This window comes from Stylophora pistillata, chromosome 12 (genome assembly GCF_964205215.1).
Source record: "Stylophora pistillata chromosome 12, jaStyPist1.2, whole genome shotgun sequence".
In the NCBI taxonomy this organism is placed as follows: Eukaryota; Metazoa; Cnidaria; class Anthozoa; order Scleractinia; family Pocilloporidae; genus Stylophora; species Stylophora pistillata.
This window is the reverse complement of record NC_142530.1, coordinates 4,016,862-4,035,371: the sequence shown is the minus strand read 5'-3', so window position 1 is coordinate 4,035,371 and position 18,510 is coordinate 4,016,862. Positions and strand designations below refer to the sequence as shown.

The following is an 18,510-nucleotide window of genomic DNA, read 5'->3' as shown; positions in this document are numbered from 1 at the left end:
TTTGTCGTCACAGGCGAGATCATACACTACAATTGTACCTGAGACTTCATTGGTTTTATTGACCGCGTGGGTGTTTTGTAACATCTCACTAATTGAATAGTGTTTGTTTGATGGAAGGAGGTACATGTTTATAACAGAATAGTTTTCAGAAAACGACGGTAGATACCCTAGATAATCAGATACTACGGTGCTCTTAAAATATAAACATCGTGTACTGACAATTTACACAAACATTGCTATCCTAGATCTATCCTATCTTATGACTCCACTATGTATGATATAAAACCACTTCACTTACAAATTATTTAGTTGACTGAAGGACGCCCATTTTTCTTTAGGTAAAAAATCAGATGTCAAGTACTTTAGGTTGTTGTTGTTCAGGAATCTGCGTCGTAAAATGGAGAAATCATGGATTTGTATTTGATATTGTATTTTCGTATGGGGAGGGGGAAAGTTTTAACTTGCCATAGATATTAGCAGGGAAGTATTGTTCTCAATAACCCACGCAATTCAAAGCCAGAACATGCTCCTCTTTTCCCTAAAACGTGGACTTTACTCATTGGCACTCTGTTTCTCTGATCATTTGTTCGTTTTTAATATCCCTTTTATTGTTCCTTGCTCCTCAAATATTCCTTGTGCTTCAATTATCTTGATGAACGTTCACTGACGCGTGAAAAAATTGTAAAATGTATAAAATTTTGCTTTTGATAGCCTCTGACAGCACAGGATTCCCAAACTATGCTTTTGAGGTTCATTTCGGATTGGAGTATCTTTTTCTAATTTTTTAATTAGGACAGAATATGTACTTTTTGGAGGATGTGACTTCGCTTAAACTAAGAGTTACCTACTCGAACCAAATGTACGAGGAGTGATATTTTTGAAATGAGAGGAACACTGTTGGTCGATAGGATTAAGTCTCCTCAAATGGACATAATATATTATTTAAAGTGATCATGAATAATCAGAGGAGCAGGGTTGGCGTTATAGTGAGAGCGCTCGCCTTCCACCAATGTGTCCCGGGTTCGATTCCAGGACCCGGCGTCATAAGTGGATTGAGTTTGTTGGTTCTCTACTCGGCTCCGAGAGGTTTTTCTCCGGGTACTCCGGTTTTCCCCTCTCCTCAAAAGCCATCATTATTTGAATCTACTTAATTTAGAGTTTATTTGCATTGATACACGACCCCACAAGCTGTTCAGCTTTAAACATTATCGTGTCTAAATAAAAGTATTATTATGATTATTATTATCAGAATATATCGATCCTCTCTTTTAATATAAAGTTCAAATATATCAATTGAAGAGGTTTTACTCACAATTCTTGTAGGTAAATCATTCTACTAAACCCATCAGGAGGCAGCCGTTCCAAATGGTTATAGGACAAGTCGCTATCGAAAAAAGACAAAACAAACAAAAAAAAGAAAGGAAAAAATGGCCAGTCGTCGTTTTTAAAAAACTTAGCCTTGCCAAAATTATACTTTTGATCGTTTGTGTCGTTGACTGTTTTTCAAGGAAAAACCCGTAAGGCTTGTCAGCTCGAGTGACAGTGAGTGTGCAAATTTTGAATCAGCCGCCCCATGCAGTTTAGAATATGAAAGAAAAATCCGTAGAATAAATACAACAAATTACTGGCGATCCTTGCAGTCTGATTGGCTCTTGTTGGTGCAAATTTATTCCTGAATCGCACCATTTCTTATCTAAACCGCATCTTTTACCAAGCCAGTGAAAAAGCTTTACTAAAATACTCGAATCAGATTTCAAGGCTTGTTTAAAGAAACCCAATCAATTGCAGGAGAATAAAAAACACCTTTTACAACTTTTACAGACCAGATCAGTACTGAATCAATTAGATATTTGTGCAGACTAAAAAATCCTGTTTTTTAGTGAACGAATTTTGCGATCTAAACTTGGATGCAATAAGGTGGCAATTGATCTTTGTGTCGTGCGACTTTGCGGGTCTGAAATCATACATATGATTTCAAATCAAACTCTCGCTTTACACTCGTTTAATTTTTTAAATCACGCGCACGATCTCAGCCCAAATTGCATTCCACTCAAGTTCGATTATCATTATTTACAACATATAGAGCAGCGCCTGCGGGCAAGATAAAGCGAATCCTGTGTTCTAGTTGGCTACCCGAGCGGGCAAGATGGGCCCGCCTTGTTCGCTCGGGACTGCCACTTTGATAATGCACAAGAAAAAAACAGTGCACGGAGTGAACTTACAAAGTTTGTAACTTTTGGACAATGTCGGCGACGAAGTCGCAAAAAGCGGTAGGAGACAATCAAAACAGAGATGAAATTTCACGATCTTCTTAGGTTTATTGCGCTACAAACACAGTTAGCTCGCTTTCCTGATCACACAAAATTGCATTACCACTAAGTCTTGTAAGAACGTACGGATCGAGAGAGCAGATCAGATGATCACTATGCGACTTAACAGTCAAATCGCTAGAGTATATAACAATGGATTTTGATAGTAACGGAAATGCTTTGACATTGAAGCGATCTGATATAGTAAAACCTTCGAAGCCATGGTTACGATTTTTTTTTCCAAAAAGACGTTATACAGCATAATAATCGAAAAACTCCTATGACAATAAAAAAGCTCAAAAAACGAAATCTCTACAGGCAAGAAAATTTCTTGAAAACTGGGAAGTGCGTGCGTTTTGTTTATTATTATAATAATTTCACTTCGTTCGATTCATTATGAATGTTGCTGTTCGGTTTACGAACAAATACCGCTTTAGCTTCGCTATGATATTTTCACTTAGGAGAGTTTACCAAATTATTTCGTGAGATATGGCTCATCTAAGCTGTAGATTTTTTGGAGCAACAATTCAGTTTTGATTGATAGCTTCGGACCCGACGTAGTAAGACGTTATACAGAAGTCCGAAAATTTGCCCCAGATGTGGATTTATTCATTGCTTATTCAGTGTCGAGTTTGGTGACTTTTAATAGGGGAACATTTTCTAATCTGTTTCAGCGTGCGTTTGCAGCCATTTTACGTCAAGACATGAAATTTTGTAAGTTTCAATATAACTTTTCGTGATACAAGTTAAGTCGGGCGACACAAAATAATGTGAACAATGTTTTACATTACTTTTCCCCGAGAGTTGCTTTGATTTCGCAAGCTTTTCGCACGAGTAGGTTTTCCGAACGGACCCCGAAAATGTGAGGTTGTTTGTCACAAACGAGCTTGATTATGATCGAATTCAAAATTGAATATTTACTTCGAATTGTGCTCATTAACAATGGGAAAACGTCATCAATAAATGAAGCACTGCAACAGACAACATTTCTTGAGCGGCGTTATTACGTCACTTTACCTACATTGGTGAGAAACTCTTCTTAAAAGCATGCACAGCCCTTTCACGCTGTCCCTCACACTCCTTTGTCGATAGTGGAGAGTGGGAGGTAACTGCAGTGCTTCCGTGAGTCAAGGGGGATTGGCTTTTTTAACTCGGAATTCTGCTTTACATTCGGCTAAATTTATCTCATCGAGATTAAAAGGATCACATTTCTGGTAAATCAATTCTGGACTTTTAGATTGATAGGCGTTTTAAAGAAGGACAAACTTTTTCTCCGAAACGACTTTGTTTAGATAAGAGATAGATAAGATAATTTATTTAATGTAAAAAATGCACAGAGGGTGGTCTCCCAATCCCCTGAGCCAGAGGCTCATGATAGAAGTCTTTGACAATATAAAAGAAAACTGTAATTGAAATAGCACCGATTAAATTAGAAATAATAGTTAAAAGTCTCCGGAAGGATAATGCATTAGATGCATTTTTTACAGCAGATGGTAACTGGTTCCAAATGAGTGAGATCATATATGCGTATGAGCCATGAAGGAATCTGCTATTATATGAAGTTTGTACCACGTTTAGACCACTACTTCTAAGATTATATGGTGTAACTCGGGGTTTAAATAAATCGGCTATATAGTCTGGACCATTCTCCCTAAAACATTTACAAAATATTATCAGATTGTTCAATACGTCTATGTTCCAAAGTAATCATGTTTACCATCTTAAGTGTTGATTCATAATCAGTACTCCCAAATTCGTTATAGTTTACATAGATTAGTTAGTGAATTTCCCGAAACCTTTTAAATGAATTCATTTTTATAAACCCTTAGTCAATCACAAATTACAAGTGAAAGAGACAACGTTGCCGTTGCGAAAAGCTAAAGGTTTTTCTTTTCTGGCGGTGCAAACGTAGACTCCACACCAGTCTTAATTTGTCATAAGCGTCGCCTAATAATAATAATAATAATAATGGTGATAGTACCAATAACAATAATACTAATAATAATAATAATAATAATAATAATGGTTATAGTACCAATAACAATAATAATAATCATAGTCATAACCATAATGAGTGTTTCTATAGCGCCATACTCTATTGCTAATGGCCCTTTTCAACATTTGCGGGGGACTTTGGCCAGACTGCATTAAGCAATTTGCAAATTTTGAAGGAAATTTTTGCAGATGCCCCCAATATCTGAATCAAGGCCAGAACACAACATTGGGAGCTACACTCCCCTCTCTTTGCGATTAGTAATTGAGTTCGTTAAAGACCCCTGCTAATCAGTACAGAGAAGATGCACGAGACAGGGTCTACGGTTTTTAGTCCTTGTCCGAAAAGACTGGAATGTCTAACCATTTGCAGATGTCGTAATTATATAACTAAGGGTAGCACATGAGCTAACCAGGAGGCGGTCTAACTCAAGTTATACTTATATCGCGTGTAAAGATAGAGAATGTGATGGGGCTGAAGAAAATTGCAAAAACTAATACTAGGTCACCTACTTGGTTTTTGATACATCTTTAAAACACTGAGTTTTAGGGAGTTTCTAAGCAACGCTGTACTGTTCCATGGCAACAGATGAGCTCTCACAACACCCTCAACAAATTGCCTTACGATAGTTTTATACGGATGTTGAAACATTCCCCTGTTGATTGACAGTCTTGTAATCATTTGTTATCGGACACTCGCTTTTCTGCACTGAATTAAGGCTGTTCCAATTGGGAGTGTTACGTGGATCTTTAAGAATTTAGTCTGTTTGAGGCTCCTTTTTAATGGCATCGTGTTTAGTACTTACAGTCTCTCCAGGAAAGCTGTTATGTTGAAAATTCCCAGGGGTAAGTCTTTTAACTGGTTATTGGACAAGTCCCTATGACGAGCAAATCATCACCAAACGATATCAGCTACAGCTATTAAGAGCTGTTTGATAATGTTTGGAAACATAAATTAAATTCATTCTTCTCTGCTATGGAGGATGCTTTTCGGTTTCGTTAAAAAAAAGTATCTTCCATTGGAACCAACGATATTAATATTGCTAGATCCAAACGTTAACTTCGCGGGATATCCTATAGCTCTTGTTCTTACGAAATCGTATTGAATAACTGTTACCAGGTCGGACAGGACAAGACTTCGAACATTTGTGTCACAAGAAATAGACATTGCTTAACCATAAGACATCCCCACCAAGGTACTGAGAAGGGGAGGGGTAAAGGAAGCCTGACCCTTGTCTCTCAGAATTTTGGAAATGATATACCATCAATAGAAATTCTGTTTTGTAAAGTACAGGTTGCTTTTAAAAGTATAATTTTTAATTTTTCCATACGCTAGGTGGGTTCGTAACAACATCTAATAAGATAATTTATGAAATGTTGTAATGGATGCGATATAATGAAACGTGCTTGTTCGATAATATATCAATTGTTATATCTAAACAGTTTTTTTATTTTAATATGTACATGTAATATCAAATATTAAGGAACACAAATTTTCTTCTTGAAAACCTCCCGTAACAGAACAAGCGTAAGTGTTTGGTAAATGTTCTAGTAGTCACACTGTTTCAGTCTGGTTCCAATTTTTTTGGAAAATTTGCTTCGTACTTACAGTTTGTCCAGCTTTTCCAACCCTCTGAAAGCTTCTAAGGTTAAGTCCTTTAGCTGATTATTGGATAAGTCCCTATGACGGAAAGATCATCACAACGGAACGTTAGCTTTGAGCTGTTAGTTATTATTGGAACCAGAAAATATTTTCAGCTATCACAAAGGGCGACCAAGGTTCTCGTTTTAAAAGCAAGATTGGCCCGAGGAAATCTGAAGGAAGGTTAATTTCGTAGATGTCTCATAGGACTCTGAGTAGATTGATTGTAAAGATCTCACATTTGTTGAATCTAAAACAATTTGCGATATTTCAATGAGTAGGATATGCAATATTAAAGAATAAAAATATTATTCTTTAAAGTTTGCCGTGATCAATGAACGATAAACATCTGACCCCAAATTAATTAGCAGTACTCTTTCAATCTTTTCCCCCTTTTTCGAGATACATGTGTAATAATTTTTTACTGCATTGCCAGGCCTGTTTTATTCGCGAGTATTGAGTGGATGTTGTAGTAGTCAGGCTGTTTCAGTCTGGCTTCAATTCTTTCAGGAAATTTGGTTCCTACTTTGGCGCGGAGAATATAGCTGCGTTGGTTAGGGCGCCGGATTGTGTTGTGCGGGAGGTCGAGGGTTTGAGCCCCGGCCGGACCAATACTCATGGTCTTAAAATAAATGAGGAGAATTTGCAGCCTTTCTATAACAAGAAATGGATAGCTTATCTAGTCTTCACGGATATGAACGAATAAACCGTAGGAGAAGTTAATTTCCCACGCACGAGACTACTGTGTGGTGGATGTCCTTCCCTGGGGTGAGATGGGTGGGTGTTGGCCCTGAAAAGCCCTTATGGGGAGTGATCAATTAACCTATGTCACCTATGTAACCTACTTACAAGTCGCGTGTATATCCTATCCCATTGAAAACTCCTGAGGGTAGGTTCTTTAAATAATTATTGGATAAGTACCTACGACAAACAGAATATCGCAACAAAATGTCAGCTTTGAGTTCTTAGATAATGATTGGAACCTTAAAATACTTCAGCTATAACAAAAGATGCCTTTGGTTCTCGTTTTAAAAGCTGGATCAGTTTGAGGTAAACGAATATTCCTCAATCAGATCCAAAAGGAGGTTAATTTTACAGTGAAATGTTCAGCAAGCAACCGTGGACGATAATCCTACTCTTGTATGTTGGGTCAGCAGTGATGTAATTGGCCCAAAATAACGAATATAAATATAGAGGCAAGACCGATATAACGTAGATAAGTTTTAAAACAGAGCACTATATTTCGGCTGGCCAAACCAGCCTGGTTTGGCCAGCCGAAATATAGTGCTCCGTTTTAAAACTTATCTACGTTATATCGGTCTTGCCTCTATATTTATATTAATTTTACAGATGTCCTGTAGGACTCTCTGAGTAGCTTGGTTGTAAAGACATCGTATTTAAGAGCTACCACAAAACTGGAAACTTCTAGACTTCTCTCCATTTATTCCACTCAGAAAGACCGAAATGTTCAGACCTGAGTGTCCTTAAGAAATTTTACTTACGTTCACATAACAGTAGACTGTTCGTGTTCGGAGTATGTCACTAGCAGCTTTAATGCTTCGTTTTATAATTTTCAGTTTTTGTCGCGAGTTTAGCTTATGCAGTAAACCGTTCGTAATGCAACTCATACATTCATTTACGTAAACTCTCTCTTTGAAGTATGACCTACTTTAAAATCACTAGTTCATTCCGCCACAAAGTGATGTTAACCCAGTGATCTATAAACACTGTACACCAGTTTAATTCAATTTTCAAAACCTTTTCGTATCCAAAGTGCGCACTTTGTTGTCATCCACTTGCATTTTTGATAACAATAAGATCCACCCAATTGGAGGAAGGTATCTTGTCGGCGGTGAAATATTAAAGGAAAAATTATTTACCTACTCAGAGTATAACGTCGATACACAAGGTCAGAGAAAATACTAAACTGGGAAGCCGATAAAGTCGCATGTGACATTAGTAGATGGTAGAGAACACAGACGTAAATCAAATTAAAGAGAGAGGCCTCACCAAATTATTTTGATTTACAAAACGGTTAAGATGATTTTCAAGGCTTCCAAAAAAACTGACGTGTGTAAATCTGGCCTAAGTGGTCTGACTGAAACTTAAACTAGACACGAGCGAATTTAATGCAGCTTTTCTCATTGAATTTCTTCACTTTTTACTGTGTAATTTACGGTAGATATGTCCAAATTGAACGGAATTAAAACGTAAAAACTTACCGAAAGTGTATTTGTAGTAGAACTTAATTCTTCGATTACAATTTTACAACGAAAAAATTGTTTAAGAGAAATCAGATTTTAATTGAAGGAAAGTTCCATCGATTGATTCAATTGTAAACAAGTACCTCACGGGATGGATTAAAAATGTGTTACGAATAGGCTTTTAGGCCACCTATCAACCCTCTTAATCACACACTTGCTATCGCAAAATCCATTTTGAAAACAAGATGGTCAATAGAATCGTCCATATAGGTGCACAAGCCGAAAAAGCTTATTTAAGTTGTTTTAAACGTGGATTAATCCCGTCTTAAATCTAAGTTTACTAAGTTTAAGTTGAGGTTTAAGCGACTTATACACCAGTTTAAGTCTGCCTTAAATCGAGCTTATACTATCTTAAGGCTAAACTTTAATGTAGGTTTAAGTTGACATTAAATGTCTGTAAACAAAAGTATTCGCTTACGTTACATTTAATGGCACTTAAACTCGTCTAAAACACGCTTCTAAGTACTGTTTAGCTGTAGTAAACCGAAAAAGCTTATTTAAGTTGTCTTAAACGTGGATTAATCCCGTCTTAAATTTAAGTTTACTAAGTTTAAGTTAAGGTTTAAGAAACTTCTACACCGGTTTTAAGTCTGCTTAAACCGAGCTTAGACTATCTTAAGGCTAAACTTTAGTATAGGTTTAAGCTGACATGAAATGCCTGTAAACAAAATAACTTATTTACGTTACATTTAATGGGACTTAAACTCGCCTAATATATGCTTCATAGTGCTGTTAAGTTAAGTGAATTTAGGGTTAAGGTTAATCTGTTTAATAGTACAGTGTAAGTGCAGTACGTTTATGTGGCATATGGTATTTCGAAGACTGGACTGGACTGGACTGGGCTGGACTCGACTAGTAAAACGCGGACTAGTAAAGCGCGGACTAGTAAAACGCGGACTAGTAAAACGCGGACTAGTAAAGCGCGGACTAGTAAAACGCGGACTAGTAAAAAAGCGGACTAGTAAAACGCGGACTTAACAACAACAACAAAAAAAAAAACAATTTCATACGAAGGCTATCACAAGACTTATTGGCGAGCCAATTTAGTGAGTGACAATCCCTGTTTGACCTTTAAGCTACACATGGGTTTGAAATGCACTAGATACAACCAAATTTATAAGTTTAGGCTAAGAAAGAATTTTATTCAGCACCAGTTCAAAATCCTAAAATACACTTTCGTCGTAGATTTCAAGGCAGAAACGAAGGAATTCGATGAATAAAAGTGGCATTAAATCTCCTTGTGTCTAGGTAGAAAGAGTCTCATTGACTTCAGCTTTTCGGTGGGAGAATAACTGATTTACACACGCCATTACAGGAAACAATCAAGCAGACTGACAACTCCAAAACACATATTCGCATTCACTTACAATTTGACTTTCCATGACATTTTAAAACGGAACAGAGGTAAATCTTCGAAGATAATGCATTAGAGTACTCGTATAGAATGTAATGACAGAGTCCCGGACTCAAGGCTTTCCTTTACCTGTTTTTGACATAAGAGCCTTTTTTGGTTTCAGAAGCAAAATTGCACAACAACATGGTAAAAAAGAGATTTCAAACTTACCAAGAAATGTCGCTTACTTGAAAATACATGAATGATAAAGTGCGTTTTACTTTCAAATCGATAACAAGTCGAAATGCAGAGGCACACCTTGAACAAACATCCAACTGAAACCGACATAAGTAAAAATTGAACCTGACCACATTTGAGCTAAGAGATGATGCGAATTTGTAATCATTACATAAATGTTTGGTTTTAAATACTTGTAACAATTTGACGAGTTTTTTTTCAAGAACCAGCTGAATCTTAAATGTTCATCTCTTCTCCAAGGATTTCATCGACGGCTGTCAATTTTCAATCTTTTACTTTTTTTTCAGCATAGAAAATCCTGAGTTTATTGTTAAACAAAGCAGGCACATTATTTGTAATACACATCACGGCCGGTCAAGATTTGCTAATTAATATATCTTTTTCCAATAAACAGTCAGCTATAAAAGAAAACCTCTCAACGTTCATAATATTTCTTGCTCTATTGACGCTGCATTCATGGGGAAGCATAGTTTTAGACTGACAACTTTCTAAGTGGATCCTCATTTTACAATATTCATATATCAGTTTTAGATGATCCTCTCTGGATTATCAAGTTATAATAAAATTTTTTGATGAAACATATTTCTTTGATAATATATCTCACATTTGTTAAATCTAAACAGTTTGTAACATTTCAATTTGTAATATGCAATGTTAAGGAACACAAATGTTCTTCTTGCAAAGCCTCACGAAAAAGCAAACACGTCCTAAAGGTCAACATTAAACAACAATAAACAATTTATCCCAAACATATAAGCAGTACTCTTTTAAAATATTCCCCATTATGAGATACATGTAAGAGAAGATTTAGTTGAGATACACTGCATCGCTGGGTCTGTTTCAAGCGTGAGTGTTAGGCGAATGTTTTGATAGTCAGACTGTCTCAGTGTGGCATTAATTTGTTGGCACAATTGGTTCTTACTTACAGTTTGTACAACCGTCCCAACCCACTGAACACACCTGGGGTTAAGTTCTTTAATTCATTATTGGACAAGTACTTATGACAAATATATCATCAAACAAAATTGAGCTTTGAACTGTAAGATAATGTACGTTTCGAATAATAACATATTACCAGCTGCAGTAAATGGTTTGAACCCGGGGGTAACATGTGAAGGTGTAGTCTGATCGTCCGGGTGAGTGTAGTCCTGAGAAGGACTGTTGTCGGTGGCAGTGACTGACGTTTCGACAACCTGTGCGGAAGTCATCATCAGAGTCAAGTGAGTGATTGTTAGTGATGTTAGTGATTGTTAGTGATTGTGAGTGATGTTTTCAGACATACATAAAAGGTATGTCTGAAAACATCTCGCGCATCTTACTACCCTTCAATATCCGCGTCGCCCACAGACCCATCACCACACTACGTCAGTTACTAACCAACGTTAAAGACAAAGACGAACCGAGGAACAGACAGGGAACGATTTATAAGATCAATTGTTCCGACTGCCAAGCCTCCTACATCGGTGAGACTGGCAGAAACCTCACAACAAGACTGACTGAACACAGACGGGCGACGAGGAAAGGTGATGTCAGCAATCACATTGCTGAACACCATCGACTTACCAACCACAACATTGACTGGGACTCTGCGCAATGCCTAACCTACAGCACTGACTATTTTCAACGACTGACTCTGGAAAGCTGGTTTACTAACTTAGAACAGACTCCCCTAAACAGATGTCAACAACTACCCGCCCCATACAAACGACTCATTCACGACATAAACATCACAAACGACCGAAAAAGAACAACCTAGCTTTACCGACACACCGAAACAGACCAATCACGAACGACTTACGTCACTTGAGTCTTACAGCCAATAACATCACGGCAAAACCAACCGATCATTTCACACGAACTGGAATAAGAACATTCTACTGACAACAATCACTCACTTGACTCTGATGATGACTTCCGCATAGGTTGTCGAAACGTCAGTCACTGCCACCGACAACAGTCCTTCTCAGGACTACACTCACCCGGACGATCAGACTACACCTTCATATTACCAGCTATGGTAAAAAATGCCCTTGGTTCTCGTTTTTAAAGCTTAATTGGCTTGACACAAAAGATATTCCTCGCTCAGATGCGAATGTCTTATAGAATTATCTGTGCAGCCTGAACGTAAAGACATCATATTGAAGAGCTATCACTTAACTGGAAATCACAAGACCTCTATCAATTTTCCCAACGCACGAGACAGAAAAAGCAAACCACAGTTTTTCCCCAAAGAGAACTAGTAGAAGGATCTGCTAATGGCGTTAGTGCAGTAAATCGTTCGGAATGCGACTCAAAAGTCAGACATGTAAATTGTCACTTCCTTAAAGTATAAGCTACATTAAAAATCATTAGTTCATTCCACCGTAGAGTGATCCAACAATCTATAAACCCTGTGCACCAGTCAAATTTTAAATGCTTTCCGTACCCAAAATGCTCAATTTTGTGACATCCACTAGCATACGTTGACATTAAGTTGAAGGTATCTTGCCGCCGGAGAAATATCAAAAGAAAACTGAGTATAACCCACTTTAAAAGTTTAATATTTCACAGTATACTGAAGTTACCCAATGACAATAATACAGTTTACAGTTTGCTTGAGGCTTTTTGTTATCCGGTTTCCTATATATAAAGTTCATTAAGAAAATCAGAGAAAATACTTAACTTAGAATTTTCGTACGAGTTACTGATTTCCTCTTGCATATGTTTCATTTCTTTCAATTTCTCATGATAAATGTAACAAGTAGATAACGAAATGTGAATGAAGGCTTCTTTCCAAACCGACGTACATAACGTTATTCGGCATAGGTCAGTCCGTATTGGGAAAAACTGTGCACGAAGTCTTGAGTAACACCCGAGGGAATAGGCGTTTTTTCTAAAACTTAATGAAATGCTTGTCAAAAGAACCCGAATCATTTAGGCTGTAATAACGACAAGATCCTCTATAAGTTGAACAATAATTAACGAGGAGATCGTAGAGAAAACAGAGGTAGTTCAAATCAAACAGAGAGGCTTCACAGAAACATTCTATTTGCGTAAAGATAAGAATGATTTAAAAGGTTTCCAAACAAACTGGTATGGCGTGCGTATATCTAGTCTTTTTTCGTCGAAAAAATTACGTGAAAAGAGAAATTTAAACAGCTTTTACACATTCAATTTCTCCACTTTCTACTGTGCAATTTACGGTAGAAATGTTTAAATTGAACGGAATTAAAACGTACAAACTTACTTAAAGGGCATTTGTGGTACAACTCAATACTTCGCCTACCGTTTACAATGAACAAATTATTTTGGAGAATTCAGATTTTCCTGGAGCGAAAGTCCCATCAATCAACTCAATTGTAAACAAGTACCTCCTGTCTTAACTTTCTGAGTTACCTTTTGGGATGAATTCAAATTTATTACGAAAAAGCTTTAAGGCCGAGTGTCAACCCTCTTAATGACACAATTGTTATCACAAAGTCCATTTCAAAACCATTTTTTTTTCTTGCGACAAAGTGGTTTGAAATGGAGAGAAAAGATAGGATAAAGAAGTTATTTATCAGCTTGAGGTCGCTACCGACGTTCTTGCTTAAAAATACTGTCCAGACTTTCTACATAAGCTAAGGTAAAAAAAAGCCGACAAAGTCTGATGAGTTACTAATTTCTACTATAGATATTTCACTCTTTGTTATTTCACTCCTTTCTCCTGCCATTCCCGTGGCGAATTAATTCAACTAAACTTAAACTTAAACAATATGGTTTTCAAAGAAAAGATTTTCGTAATAAAATATCAACCATTTTTGGCGCGGTACTGTCTCTTTAACCTTTATCAATTATCTGTTCAACTTCACCTACTTTGGGTAAATTTCAGTATGGGAAATAGCTGTATGATAACTTCGAGGCCGAATTTCTTCTAAACGAAGATTTCAGCACGTTGGGTTGCATATGGATATGTTTTCTTAAAAAGTATAAAGGACTCATGCAAGATATGAAGGGAATCCGATGCCTGGAAATAGTATCAAATCTAACATTTCTGTAACATATACTTTCTCTCTTCAATTCTTCCCCGTCCTAAGGGCCTTGGGGAGTTGAACGGATTCATTTTGAACTTTGCGCGTGCATATCAATAACTCTAAGCTCCGCCTTTATGAACAATACCAACAACCGCCAAACACATATCCGCTCAAAAAACTCAAAACTTTCAACTCCCCCAAAAGAAACTCGCACACGTAAAAAAAAGTCCCCATGACTTGTTATCACCATTTTAACTTACATAATCTCAAAGCGCATGCGCGCCAGTCGCGCTCGCAGAAGTTCGGTAACGTCTTCTTAACATTTTTCCCTCCCCGCACTGAAGGGTTGTCCTTGTGTGTTTCTAATTTAGTAATTATCAATTTATTGCAAGCGAAATCAGTTTCCTAATCGGTCTCATGACAGCCCTGACACCACATGCAACTTTAGCTACACGGGTGTGGCCATCTCGTCCAGGGTACACTTCAACAATCCCTCCTAATGGCCAACGTCCTCTTAGTATCGGGCTGAGTCACAAGATCCACATCCTCAACTTTTAGGTCTTGGCAATCTAAACTCCACTTTGGTCGACAGTTAAGGGCTGGAAAAAATTCATTAAGCCAGCTCCTCCACACTCGTCAAATAATTAATGTCTTGAACCTTTCGTCATCGTTAACACGGATGCATATCAGTGGTTTCAACGGCCTCAGGAGCGAAGCGTCCCCCCATTTAGCCAAGCGAGAAATGGTTATGTGTCAATGGAACATCGACCTGAACTCTGATAAGTCAACGGACTGGAATTAAGGAGGGACTCCACCCTAGTGACCATGGTGATCATCTCCTAGTCATTCACGTCTCCTTCTCCCTCAACGGCGTAAGTAGCTTTCTTAGCAGTTTTTACCATTACTTCATGGGTTCCTCAAAAGTGTGGAGCAGCTGGTGGATTGAATCTCCATGTCACACCAAGTTCTAGTGTCTTCCTATGAAGATGTTTTCCGTCTAACTAACTGCCAATTTTTTTAACTTACCCACTGCGCCTACGAAATTTGTATCTCTATCGCTTGTCACTTGTTTAAAACTCCACGAGGACTGGTTAAACGAGCGAAGGCGTTTAAGAACGCGTCGGCATCTAGTCCCCCAGGCCACATCTAAATGCACTGCTCGTCTTTCCAAACAAGTAAAAAGGCACAGCCACCTTTTCTGTCGTGGTTGTCTGCGTCCTTGAACAGTATAGAAAGAACCTGCAAAATCTACGGCTGTTTGGGCGAAGGTTCTGAAGCAGAAACGGAGCCTCTTTTGCAGGAGTGGGGACATAATCTGACAAGCTGACTTGTTTCGTCTTCTCTTACATTCATTACATTCATGATCCCACTCGCGAATCTCCTCGCGTGCGGCGATGATCCAAAATCTCTCACTCAACTGGCAAAGAGTGAAGTGTACTCCAGCTGCATGATTCCCTCTCTCATGACAATGCTTCACAATAAGTTTCGTCACCCAGTGTCAAAGAGGCAGAATAATTGGAAATCTGGTATCATATGGAAGAAAACCTGCGAACTTTAATTGACCATCACTGCGGATCACTCCATCGTCATGATGCACGGATTACGCTTTATTAACTGGCTTTTCTCTGATTTCGACTTCCCTGAGCTCAAAGCTATGTACTCGTCAGGGAAAGCTTCGCCTTGCTCCAGACGTGCATTTCTCTTTCAGCATCCTTTATTTCTTCGGGCAACAGTTCCATACTTTCATTCCTGGGGTCTCTGTAACGCGTGTTTTGTGGCACTCTTCTCACTCCCACGTGTACTTGAACCAAATGCGTCTAACTGGAAAACCGTTTCGGATCTAGTCTCCACTCTTCTAGTGTGTTGTTGTGTTTCGGTGCGGTTCCTTTCTGGAAGTTACAGGGCATAAGGGTTCCATAGGCATTCATGTCTTCTTTAGTCTTCGAGTTTCTTCTCTCTTGCATTTCACTAGGTCTATCCTGGACTTTCATCTTTGACTACCTGTCGGGAGTCTTTGCCGCGTCCTCGAATCCACCATAGAACATCTCTACCGTCAGAGTAAAATGTCACGCTCTGCATTGGTACATCTAAGGCCGTCAGTAACGATTGTGTTAAGCGCAGGCCAAAAATCGCATCATGAGTTCCAGTTTGGGTATTGTCAACGGGTTAAATGGCGTCACTTTACTTTTGGCTGCAATCAGGCGACTTGTTACATTATCGTTATCGTATCGGATATAGACTGGTGCAGCATAGGCTTGTTGAGAGGCATCGATAAAAGTCGCAATGTGCTTTGACTTGACAGGCTCTGCAGGGGCGTAGCCAGGAGTTTTCAAAGGGGGGGTCACAGAGGCTACTCACCACTAACACTGCTGCTCTCCCGCGTGTATCGGCGGGCTCAGTCGTATTCTCGCGGCATAAAGGTCTATATTAACTAAATACAAGAGCCGATGACGAAAATACTTTACAAAAAAAAATTTTAAAAAAGTGTGCTTTTCAACAATGGCTTTTAGGACCAAGATATTGTCATGGCGTGTTCTCCACCTGAATATTGTAGGTTGTTTGCTCTAAAGAAGGCCTACCAAGGGGGGGTATCGGGTACCTCAGGACCCCCCCCTGGCTACGCCCTTGCTCTGGACATAGCAGACACCGGGGAATCTTCACCTTGTGCGGAATTTTCTATTGCTCAAACCAAGCCCCGATTTGGGGCTTCATCGTCCCAGTCGTAGCCTCGCATCCATAACTCCTCAAGTAGAATTTTCGTCACTATAACGTACGAGCATACGAATCCCAGCGGGTCAAAAATCGTTGCTACTTTACGCAGGACGTTTCGCTTTGTTGTCTGAAATTCTAGGGAACCTGGAGGAGCGGCAACAGCAAACACGTCTTCAGTACTTTTAATAACGATCTCTGTGGCGCGTTCTTCTGATAGAATCGCTTCAACAACTACCGATGAATTAGAGATCCACTTCCTGGCTTGTACGCCGGCGACTCCCCATAGTGCCTTCAATTGATGGTATAGCTCCAACATCTTTGCTTTAAAGATGGTCAATAGAACCGTCCATATAGGTGAACTTAAAGACAGTCTCAGCTGCAAGGGGATAACAGTCTTGGTTTCTTCGAGCGTTTTCGTGCGCAACAAACTCCATAGGCGCGGAATTATTTCCATAAACTACACGCTTAAACTAGAATACGTCTGGCTCTCGGTTAGGGTCAAGATCTCTCCATAGTAGTCGGAAGTGGGATCGGTCCTGCTCCTTAATCTTTATCCGGAGAAGGATGTTGAAATGATCTTGTGGTAATTTCGGCCCGGGATGGAGCATGTCATTTAATTAAGGAAGTACCATTACATTTAGCGGCACAATCAAATACGATTCGCACCTTTGTTGTCGATTTATCCATTCTCACGACCGGAAAATGCGGCAAATGCGTTATATTAGCTGGCAGCTGTTCGTTTAATCCCAGCGGGTTAAAAATCATTGCTACTTTACGCAGGACGTTTCCCTTTCTTGTCTAAAATTCCGGGGAAACTGGAGAAGCGGCAAAGATAAACACGGCCTCAATACTGTTCCACGGAATTTCCAGTGTCTTCGTTGTCGGGTCTTGTCCGCTGTTAATCACTATCTCTGTGGCGTGTTCTTGTGATGGAATCGCTCCAATAACTTTCGGTGAATTAGAGATCCACTTGGTGGCTTGCATACTGGCGACTCCTCATAGTGCCCTCAATTGATGGTATAGCTCCACTTCTTCATCATTGCTACCAAGACTGTCAATAGAATCTTCCGTATAGGTTAACTTAACTGTTTTTTTTCTTCGAGCGCTATCCTGTGCAACAACCTACGACCCCATAGGAGCAGAGTTCTTTCCAAAAACTACACCCGTAAACTCGAATACGTCTGGCTCTGGGTTAGCGTCAAGATCTCTCCTCAACAGACGGAAGTGGGATCGTTCTTGCTCTTTAATCTATATCTGGAGGTACACTTCTTTGATTTCCCAGGCGATGCCAGCAGAGTTTCGACGAAAACGAAAAAGAACGTTGAAAAGATCTTGTACTAATTTCGACCCGGGATGAATCATGTCATTTAAGGAAGTACCATTACATTTACTGGCACAGTCAAACACCACTCGCACTTTGTTGTCGATATATCTTTTCTCATGACCGAAAAATGCGGAAAACACCATACGTAAGCTGGCAGCTGTTCGTTTAAGGGAACCTTTCGTAAATATCCATTTTAGCAACATAGGCATGGATGGTTGCTTGATATTCCTCGGCGACGTGGCTGTTCTTCTTCAAATTTCCTTTGGTGCTTCGTATGCGAGAAAGTACCATAGGTTTAGTGTCAGGGATATCGGGTTTATTTCTTTCCAAGGAACGGCTACAAGATATCTTCCATTTTTGTGCATGAGGGAATCTTTCCCTTTGCTTTCTTCTTCGGTGAGTACCAGTCTCTCATCGCGGTCTGTGCCAGACTTCTCAATTTCCCAGAACATCTTTAAGCTGTTGTCGACATCACAACAGGATTCTTTTCTCTCGCTTCAATTAGGCTCTTGGTGAACAAGGAACGAATAACTTAACGTGAGATCATGTTCTCGCGGTTTCGCTTTCATCAGCTGCACCGATACTACTCCAGTCAAGTGGTCCGAGGCGGTCGGTAGTTCCAGCATGTTTCTCTCGGAGATCAACAAACGAATAATGGAGTTCAGCGTTATCAATGCCAATCAA

The 18,510-nt window shown here is 39.0% G+C and overlaps 1 protein-coding gene across 1 annotated transcript; it reads right to left on the bottom strand.

Annotated features, from left to right (window-relative positions):
• Positions 1-294: 294 nt before the first annotated feature.
• LOC148718460 (uncharacterized) lies at positions 295-18,278 on the bottom strand. The gene is made up of 6 exons (XM_088741554.1): positions 18,115-18,278; positions 6,793-6,864; positions 5,911-5,982; positions 5,108-5,179; positions 1,313-1,384; positions 295-385 (listed from the first exon to the last, which is right to left on the bottom strand). The coding sequence occupies exons 1-6, from the start codon at positions 18,276-18,278 to the stop codon at positions 295-297; spliced, it is 543 nt and encodes a 180-aa protein (XP_088597680.1).
• Between the last annotated feature and the right edge of the window lie 232 nt (positions 18,279-18,510).